Source organism: Berghia stephanieae, chromosome 10 (genome assembly GCF_034508935.2).
Source record: "Berghia stephanieae isolate SIO BIC M18660-M18661 chromosome 10, UCSD_Bste_1.3, whole genome shotgun sequence".
NCBI classification, from domain to species: Eukaryota; Metazoa; Mollusca; class Gastropoda; order Nudibranchia; family Aeolidiidae; genus Berghia; species Berghia stephanieae.
Genome location: NC_088369.1, coordinates 16,330,036 through 16,340,787, shown reverse-complemented (window position 1 = coordinate 16,340,787; position 10,752 = coordinate 16,330,036). Strand labels below are relative to the sequence as shown.

General features: G+C 34.6%; 1 protein-coding gene across 1 annotated transcript in view; it reads left to right on the top strand.

The window, feature by feature from the left end:
* Nucleotides 1–10,728, top strand: part of LOC144980728 (sodium/potassium-transporting ATPase subunit beta-1-like) — a 12,584-nt gene extending 1,856 nt beyond the window's left edge. Inside the window, exons 2-6 of the mRNA XM_078928450.1 lie at nucleotides 445–585; nucleotides 2,121–2,228; nucleotides 3,287–3,453; nucleotides 5,198–5,305; nucleotides 7,040–10,728. Of these exons, the coding sequence (XP_078784576.1) occupies nucleotides 445–585; nucleotides 2,121–2,228; nucleotides 3,287–3,453; nucleotides 5,198–5,305; nucleotides 7,040–7,285 (770 nt within the window). The 3' untranslated portion in view covers nucleotides 7,286–10,728. The remainder of the gene's footprint in view (nucleotides 1–444; nucleotides 586–2,120; nucleotides 2,229–3,286; nucleotides 3,454–5,197; nucleotides 5,306–7,039) is intronic.
* The last annotated feature ends 24 nt before the right edge of the window (nucleotides 10,729–10,752 follow it).

Genomic DNA, 10,752 nt, shown 5'->3' with positions numbered 1-10,752 from the left:
TTCGGAGCCATTAGTATTAGGCCCATGGAGCTGCTGGGTGGACAGTGGGGGGGGGGGGGGGTTCAGAAAATAAATCTCTTCTGCACCCAGGAGCGATCTTGGTCCCTTTGCGTGTGAAGCGAGTGCTCTACCAATTGAGCTATTGGGACCCCTATAGTGAATTTAAACTTTTTAATGGGGGGGGGGGTTTGTTTTGGCTATTTCATGTGACTAATGTGGCGCTAAGTGGTATTTTATTCTAAAGTCTTGTAATTTTTTAAAAGTGAAATTTTAAATGGACTTGACTTGGCATTTGCACTTCAACTCAGGGCCTAATATAGTCATAGGCTATACTGAACTATTTGAAAATTGAAAGAATAATGTTTTGTAATTCATTCTTAACCAAAAGAAAAGGTGAAGTCTGACATAATTGGTTTTCATGCTTTTTGTCTTTCTCCTCCACAGTTGAGATTAGTGTTTTCTACTTGATCTACTATGCTTGTCTGGCAAGTTTCTTTGCTGCCACCTTGGCTGTGTTTTATGAAACCATCTCTGACCACGAGCCGAAGTTGCAAAAGGACAGCAGTTTATTGGATGGAAATCCAGGTAAGGAGGGTGGGGGTTTGTTAGATTTGCATGGGTGCAAGAGTGTCGGCCGATTGGATTACCGAAAAAAACGTCGTCAGCTTTTTGCGATTTGGATTTGATAGATTTTTGTTTTTTTTTTGTTTTGTTTTGTTTAGGTCCCAACAATCGGGTCGGGTACGACCATATGATTAAGCGAAGCTTTTGAATCACGATGCTACTGTGACCCGGAAGTGATAGTTATATTATTAAATTTGAAAAAAAATATTTTTTTTTAAGTCTGTGAATCTTGCAGGCTTTTTCAGATTATATGTCTGGTCATAAGTAGACTTGCAGGCTTTTTGAGGTCCAGTTGCTTGCACCCATGGATTTGTGTTCTATATATATCATTTGCTTGTTGAGATGTATGTGTGGAAATGATAGAGGCTGATGTGGATTAAAAAAAAATAAATTTTTAGATATTGGAGAGAGGAGAAAGAGGATTAAAATGGGGGGGGGGGGGGGGGGGGGTTCCAAATAGTTATGGAATTCTCATTTTTTCTTATTTCATTCTTCTTGTGGTCTCTATTGTGATATAATTACTATTGTAACCAGTTAGCAGTCCTGTCTCTCCTCTTATTACATAATGGTAGGTACCAAACTAATCAAACACATCCTTAGGTCTTCTTGGGCATTGCTTCGTTCTGTCGTTATTTTGATTACTGGAGTCTTGTTGATGTACAGCACAGGATCTTCCTTCATTGATAGCTAGCCAGATAAAGTGTGGTTGCCAGTCAACGGTATTGCATTCATCTCTGGGATCAGATTCATCTTATCATGGAACTCTTTGTTTTTATAGAAGAATAATAAACTTTCAGGGTTTGTTTGTTCTTTTTTCTTTTTTTTTCTTTTCCCCTCTCTTCTTCTTTCCCACTTTTGAGTTCAATGTGACTACTAGAGATAGAGTAAATTTGTGGAATGGGCCATTTCTTGTGTAAACACTAGACAGTTAACAGTTGTTTCGTCGATACTCAAATAGAAAACAAGTTTCAATATATTTCTAAGACTGCAGATATATTTATAGATATAATGAATCTTAATCTTTTATAATTCAATCCATTCATCATGGGGTATGATTCTTCTCCTTCCTGTCTTGGACTTGTCATTTCATTTTCACCAAAAGAAAATATTATATTCCTCAACTCAAGCCTCCCAAGCTGTTGTTGCTATTCAACTTTCTTGGTGAAAACAGTTCGTCCTCGCTGTCCTAACTAAAAGTGAATGGCTGATGTATTGTTGTCCACTGGCAACCAAAGACGGCTGATTTTATTAAGATTTAAATTTGCTTATGATGAGTAAGTTCATAAATTACTTCGTTTTAAAAAATAGGTCCCCGCTCCCCCTTGTCATCAGTGGCTTGATTGAAAATACAAAAGTTTTTTTATTTGTTTTGATTCTTTTTTGTTTTTTTCTCTTCTCTTCTTTAAGGAGATGATGTTAGAATTTGCTCTCCGTTATTCTATGTCACAGCGATCTGCAATAAATTTTTTTATTTTTTTAAATAAATTTTTTCCCAGGTTTGGGATTCAGACCAAGAGTTGATTTGGACAATGCCAAGGTGTCAGCCAAGCCTGTCTTGGGTAAAAACAAGGACTACAAGAAGGATCTAGATAACTTTCTTAAAAGTAAGTGGTACATGTTGTTCGTACTCTGTTCATAATAAAAAGGTTTGTAATGGAAACGCTACAAATAATGGATGTTTATAGTGCAAACCCTTGGTCGGGGAAACAAGAAAAGAAAGGAATTCAGTAGTACAGTTTGGATCGAAACTGTATTGTATCTATCTGACGCCTTTCCATTTTCACCTATTCATTAGGATTTTTGTGATCCGTGATTAAGTCAGTCCTCACCTCAATCTACTCTATGCTTATGTTGAATAGGATCAGTCATTGGGCATTTCTTGACAGTTTTCAGTGTCGATAATAAACACTGCATTATTGGGAGATGAAAGAAATACTCTGCAATCTGACAAAGCACAATTTTCGTTTTGGCCCAAAAAATGTTTTGACTTCAGTTATCAACGAATTGAGATGATGACCCTCAACTTGTGTAAAATGATTCAACCTGCAATGTGATAGAAGTCTTATCTGACGGGTGTTGGGTTCTTGACAAGCTGAGGGTCATCTCAATTCAATGGTATTGGAAGTCAATCCATTTCTGGCCATTTTTGAAATTATTGGTTACTTTAAGCTTGATTTGATAGTAGACTCGGAACTGCCAATTCTGCATTTCATGGAAACGTCCCACAAACCTTTGGAGCTCAGTCAGATTCTGGGAATTCAGATATGTGCAAAATCGATAATTAACATCACTTAGTCGCGCAGAATTGGAAGCTTGGAGTGGTCGTAGTCCATATACTGGGCAAAATATTTGAAATTAAATGGACGTTGTGGATATTACTGTAAGATGGATAATGGTAAGTAGTATTCTTCAGTAGTTCCGTTTCATTGAGTTTCAGCGTAAGTGATTCTGCCAATGTATCCATAGGAGTTTGCAGCTCTGCAAACTTATAGGCTTAAAATATCTCATTCTAGACTTATAGGAGGTGGTGGACGTGCATTGTGGCTACATGACTAACTGTATCCTTTCCTACAAAACAGATCTGTGGTAAAATTTACTTGGTATTGTTGAATTTAGATACATTCCCATTTTTGATTGTCATTTTGTATTATTCTACATGCAGAGTACGAGAAGGTGGGTGGCTCGGATTGTGGTGCCATCGTGACTACACGCAGAGGGGAAAAGGAGGGTTGTAAAGTGGAACTTGACGATTTGACAACGAATTGTAAACCAGAAAATGATTACGGATTTGCCGACGGAAAGCCTTGTGTTCTGATCAAATTGAACAAGGTAGGATGGGATAGCAGAGCAGATGAGATTGTTTGGCTTCAAATACTTGTATTGTTAAGTGACCTATTGCCTCAAAATGGTGTTATGTCATGACGGCATTGAAGATGGAAATTGATAGCTAGAATTAGAAATAGGAGATTCGTGACCGACCATCTCAAAATGGTGATTTGTGAGGACAGTATTGATGATGGAAAATGATAGCTAGAAATAGGAGATTTGTGACCAACCATCTCAAAATGGTGTTATGTCAGGACGGTATTGAAGATGGAAATTGATAGCTAGAATTAGAAATAGGAGATTCGTGACCGACCATCTCAAAATGGTGATTTGTGAGGACGGGATTGATGATGGAAAATGATAGCTAGAAATAGGAGATTTGTGACCGACCATCTCAATATGGTGTTATGTCAGGACGGTATTGATGATGGAGAATGATAGCTAGAAATAGGAGATTTGTGTCCGACCATCTCAATATGTCAGGATGGATTGGCTTGTGAAAAGTGAATTTGAAATAAAATATTATTAAAAATATTAATAGTCAGGGTTTTCCACTGTCATGAGATTTATCTCATTTTCTGCAATAATTATACTAGACTTATACAAGGTCTCATATTGTTGACTAAATAATGATGAGGCATGAAACGCAAGCTTCATGTAACCCCGAAACGTCCATATCATCTGTCTTCTTTCGATAAATTGAAGCTTCCGTTTCATTACTTATTGTTGTATTTTTCCTGGGAGCTTCATGCAGCAACATTTTTCATTCTATCTGTGGCCATAACATACATGCCGAATTTTTCGTAATTTTACGAATTTTAGACAAATTTCATGGTCCAATACTAAATTTTATGAAAAATTACTTTAATTAATTCTTAGTAATACTTAATAATAATAATAATTATAAGAAGAGGATGAACAACTACTACTACTACTACTATAATAATGATAATAATAATAATATTGTGGTTGTTCGTACACAGTTTCATAAATTACGAATTTCTTTGTCATATTACTAAAAATTGACATAAAAATTACTAAATTTGAAGTTTTCAATTTGGCATGTCTGCCATTAATTCAACTGTAATCCAAACCATCCAGACATCAAATACCGTTTACAGACAGTGCCACACATTTGCCCAATGGTTTTTTATTTATGGTTTTATGAATTTAAAAAATGTTCAAACGTCAGAAGTCTGATCATTTTACAGACCTGCCAACATGTGATTATGCCAATCAGGGATTTTGAGGAGCAAAATCAGGGATATAAGGAAAATGTCGAAAAAATAAAATTGTACTCACCAAAACTAGAAATAAACTGTATGTACAATATACGAGGAGGTCAGGATCAAACCATACTAAGTCACATGAAACAAATTGAAAAAAACTCGTTTTTGTGGTCAGTGACCAAATAAAAAAAAAAAAAAAAAATTTCGACATTCCGGGATTATAAGCTCAATTCCGGGATGGTTGGCAGGTCTGATTTTAACGTTCGACTTTTTATAATCACGTGTAACTTCCATTCCAAACTGTCTGATCAAGTTGTTTATTCATTGAAAACAAAGACACGCAGCAGATATCGTTCTGGAAGGAGGCTGGTCGTTTAGTTTGAATGTTTTCACTTCTTTCTTTTTGTTTGTTTGCTTCTTTTTTTTTCTTTTTTTTTTTTATATAAATAACATATGCAAATGAATGTTTATATTTCGTTTTTGTTTTTTTGTTTTTTTCCCCGTCCTCACTTTGTCAGGTTTTTGGATGGGAACCCGAGTTGTGGAAAAACGCCAATGATGCCAAATTTCCCGTAACATGGGGCTTGCAGTACGATCCCCAAATCATCCCTCTGCGTTGTTATGCTGTAAGTGTTATCTTCCATTCTTTATTTTATAAAGGTTTTATTTTATATCACTTACTTTCTAGTTATAGCAGAATAACTCTGTGGGGTCTTTTTGACCCCCATGGTGGGTGGTCACTTTTTTTTTTTTTTTTTGCTATGTCTTCTATCTCCGGTATCTGTTTTCTCTTTACATGTTGCTTTCCTTCTTTGTTGAGTTATTTTTTTTTTTTTTAAAGGAATTTTAGATTTTTTTTTCCCATGGCAATCATTTCTCAGTTGTGTACTATTGCAGCTGTTAGTTTTCAATGTATTTTACTGTGTAAACATTTGACTCTATCCTTCAAAGCGCAGTCTTTTGCTTGTGTCTGGATGGGACTTCAAGTAATGTCAAAATCAGCACATTGGTGAATTGCTTGTGGACTATTCTGTTCCTATTTAAACCTTTGTCTCCTTTTGTCTTACTTTTTCATTGATGCTTTTTTAACTCTCACATCTACAGCTCTTCCTTTTTATTGGGTTTTAAATCATTTTTTTTTCTTGGGCTTTTAACCGTTTTATTTATTTATCATTTGCGCGGATGTGTTGATTTGTGGTATGACACTCGATCCGTAAAATAAGTCCATGGTCGTTAACAGCGATGTCTTTGTCGGAGAAAAATAAATTGTAATATCGCCTAACTGGTGTCATGTCTCGTTCTACGTGTTTTTGGTCAGGGACCCTTTGTAAAGCACTTTGACACAGTTAGAAGATATTGCTCTATATAAAAGCTCTACTTTGGGGGGTGGGGGATCTTAAATTTTTTGTCGAGGTACTCAAATTTTGTTTTGCTTTTTTTTTTTTTTTTAATTTTCCTTTGAGCTCATTCCACTTTGGTCCGTACACACCTTTTTGTACAGGATGCCGAAATAATTTATCACTATCTGGAGTTTTGCCAAGTTAGAGTTCAAAGTTGATTGTTGGAAATTTGCCAAAGAATTAATGATATCAGATCATCAATGTTCAAATTAAAATGATAAATAAATTAGTAGCCCAGTTGCATTGCGATGAAATTGAATACTCTCAAACCCACACCTTAAATTAATGTGATGTACCAAAGGGAAGGGTTTGAATCGGGTTGAGTTTTAGTTTTTCGTAAGAACGAGATAACGGAAAGCTTATTCTTTGTTTTTATATTCAAATCTTGTTTTGTTTTTAACTGAAAGTTATCACCAAGCTGATGAATGGTACAAGTGGAGTAATTAACCATGGCAGATATTGAGATTTGCCACTTGGAATATCAATAAATTAAGCAATAGGACTAGACAGTTTTTTTTGGTGCCAAATTCTAATTTTATTAAAATTAAAAATTTCTCTTCTTCCCCCTCCATATTCAGATTTTAAATATTGGCATTTGTTGTTTTAGAAATGAACAGATGGCATTATATCGATTTTAAAGGACAGTGTTTAGAAATATTCAGTGGAAGTCAAGCATTTTGGGTCAATACATAATTTTCTCTTGAAATTCATATTTTTTCCCTTTCTTTCTTTATTTGCTATTTTCAGCTGTCATGACTATTGAAAGTCAATTGCTTAACTCGTTTATTTGTGTGAATGAAAGTGAATTTGCGCACACTTTGTCGTATCTAAACTGTTGGAAGTTTAACTATAGAATTTTTATTTAAATGTCTTTATTTTAATTATTTTAGAATTTTAATTATTTTAGATTTTTTTCAAAGGTGTTTTATATCGTTTGTTTGAATTGCTGTTTTTTTGCAGAAGGAGAAGGGTGATCAGGACAAGCTGGGTGATCTGGCCTACTATCCACAGCAGGGATTCCCCATCAAGTACTATCCCTTTGAGGGCCAGAGGACTTACCGTGCCCCACTGGTCTTTGTCCAGTTTCAGAACATCACTCGTGGTAATACCATTGAGGTGGAATGCAGGGCCTATGCCAAGAACATTGAATACGACAGAACTGAGATGCAAGGAAGTATCAAGTTTAAAGTCTATGTAGCCAAGTAATTCTCTTTTTTTTTTTCTTTGTTCTAAAATATAAATGGTATCAAAAAGCTTATGTTGTCCCCCTCCCTTTCCAGCGCATCTCCTCTCATCCTCTACCCTAATTATTAGTTTTTTAATTTTATAAATTTACCCTTAAAGTGTGATTTAATTTTTTTTTTTTATTTTTTTTTTTTTGGAGGGGGGGGGGGGGGGGTAGAGTTTGATGTAGTCCCTCTTGAATCGATTAAGAACTGAAAATAAAATAACTTGTCTCTCCTACCTTGTTTTAACCTGTGTTTTAATTTTGAAAATATTTTTTTAATATGAATAATAAATGAAGAGACTTACACAAAATTGTTTTTAGTATTGGGAGGAGTTTGGTTTTTAGTTTTTCAATTTTATTCAATCTGTCTTGAACGCAATGGGAGGTTCATTAATCAAATTAAGAATTGGGTGAGCTATATAATTATACATTTTTAAAATTTGCCTTCCTTGTCAAAGAAATGATCATTTTAAAGCATTTAAAATCTTGATTTCACCAAAATTGATAAAATTAAAAGAAAAAAAAGATTCATTGAAAGGCGTTTCGAAGGTTTCCTGATCTTAAACAGTTTTGATATGTTGAATTAGGAATATTTAAAAAGGTTTTTCAAATTTTAACATTCCGGAGTATAACTTAACCCTTGACTGACTATTAATCTTTATCGTGTTGGTGTTTACGATTATACTTAGTGTGTTGCACTAGGATATGTCGGATATGTGATAAACTAATGATTATGGTCGTGATCTTGTTTACAACTACTCAATGAAATAGAACAGTTTGAATGATAATCTGCAATGCAATGTGTATGTCTTATAAATTAATTTTTTTTTTTACACCTGTACTTAAAGAAGGACATATTGACTAACACAGGCAGGGACAATAGAGGTGTGAATGGGAAGCGTCTTTCTTGAGAATTATCACACCTTGCTTTCAGATATTATGCACAATATATACAATTTGGTTTGTTTGTGTGTATGTGTGTGTGTGTGAGAAAGGGTGAGGATGTTTATTGACATGCCTGTTTTTGTAGCTTTACATGTTATGTTAGTATTGAAATTATATATCTTTTTTTAAAGTGATAAGTATTGTTTGTGCAATAGAATTAATGTCATTAGTGCAGAATCCTCTTCTTTCTCCTTGATTTTTCTTTTGTTTTTTGTTTTTTAAGTCATTAATTTATGATAAAGGGGATTTTCAGTTAGCACCGTAAGAGGAAAGATTTCTTAATAATGGGATGAATTATCGTCTGCATTACAAAAGTAAGTAATTATGAGACAGGCAGTCCTGTCTCTTGCAATGGTTTTGAAATTATCATTGGTCTGAAACAAATATGACCTAAAAGTGTCATGAATTGCATAAAGCTCTAGAAATAAATGATGCTTTTCTTTTGAGTTTTTTAAGGTCTCGGTGTAGCACTATGACTGTTATGCACTTTTATATTTTATTAAGTATGTGTTTGTATTAGTTTTAGATCTGAAGTCTATGCACTTGTAAAGAAGAAGATGAGTCTGTGCTGTGTGTGTATGTGAGTTAGAAAGTGGGATTGGGTGTTGAACGTTGTCGTTGTTGTTGTCAGTGGTCATACACATGTCTTGTCCATGCATTTTCTTTGAGAATTCGTACTCATGTGTTCAATCACAATTGTTAGCAGATTGGCTCATAGGCTCATTGCATACTATAGATTGACTGTCTTTTAGTGTCATTGTGTCCAGTTGTATTTTGTATATAGCTATATCAATATTATAATTTTTTTTTTTTATTCTAGCACATGATAAAAATGTCATTTTTATAAACTATACACACATTAGTTATATATAGGGGCATCTCCCTATTCTACTCCAGAATTGAATTGCTTGTCTCGTATATTTGGGTATTCAATGATTGGGTGGGGGGGTGGAATTAACTTGATTAGCTTGTTCACATGTCAATGAATTTTAGATGCAAGGAAAAGTCAATTGGATTTTCATTTTTTGGAAATTTTGCGTCTTTGATTATTCTGTGGCCAGCAAGACATTGAATATATTTTCAAAGTGTAAGAGGAATTAGATCACACAGTAAGTTCTAGTTCTCTTTTTAAAGAAGATAAGAACTTGTGTTTTCTCAGATGGTGCGATAAATAGAAGATGTGTGATAATATTTTTGACAGTTAAACTCTGCTCAGTTTGTCGTGGATGTTGATGATGTGAGGTGACAGGTTGAGAATGAAATTGTTAGACAAGTGATGAGGGCCAGTAAAATGGTTTTTATGTGTGAAGGAGCTGAGTGTAGGTTTCAGACCTGCCAACCGCATTGAGATTTGGAACCGTCGCTGTCTGATTATGAATTTGGAGTTGGGTGTAGTGGGGGGGTGGGTGGCAATTTTGATGAATTGGATAGATTCCACATTGCAATCTTTTGCTTTGTGTGGTTGTCCTTTTGGTTCCTTCCAAATTTCACCAGACAGATGTTGTTGTTTCATTTCCATAGGTTGGCAGTTCTGGAGTATTTGAAATTTTTATATATTTAAAAAATACAAAGTCCTTTATTGGGTTACCTTCTTTTTTGGGGGGTTTATTTTTTTTTTTTTTGTGTGTTAGTGCAATGATGTTATTTTGATAATAGATATTATTTTTTTTCAAAATATTTTTAATACGATAGTTCTAGCTAATCACTGAATGCGTTGGGCATTTTATACAAAGTTGGTCATCATGTTGTCTGTATTAGACATGCATTCATTTGAAAGTGGAATTGAAGAGTTTAGTTCTACACCACGGCCAAGCCCAAATCCAGACAGTTTCAGAATGGCTTTAAATTTTTTCCTGTCGCTCAGCAATAAAAAATTGTTACTGGCAAAACAGAAATGTCAACTGATTCATCAACTTAGGTACTGCGCTGGCATCATCAGTGTCTGTCCGTCGCTTCTAGAAGCCGCCAAACTGGGCTTGGACACGGTACAGAATTATCCATTCAATTTCTATATTATATGACATGATATGATATGACGTCCCATCATTCTCATTTCCATCCCAATCCATTCATTCATTCACACAATTATCTCATTGTTATAAAATGGTATCAATGATGATTCCAATGCTTTGATGTTTTGTTCATAGATGAGAATTTTCACTGAAATAGAACTTAAAACATTCATTTTCATCTACATTTTGATAAGATATTCAAGACGGGTAGGGTAGCGTGTACACACTCATCCACAGTCGGATTGAACGGCAAACAAATACTTTTCCGTATTAAAATGAATTCTAATTTTGATTGTCGTCGTCGTCGACTCATGGCCTTTGATTGTCATCATCGGAATCCTGGCCTATGCATTGTTAAGCTATTCTTTATGGTGTAAATTGCCTCGTTCTGACAGCCTTCTATTTAAAAAGTCCATTGATTGAATTCTCTGGTGGAAAAATTAAATGAAAAAATAATATATTTATTCATTGTGTTCATTTCATTGTTT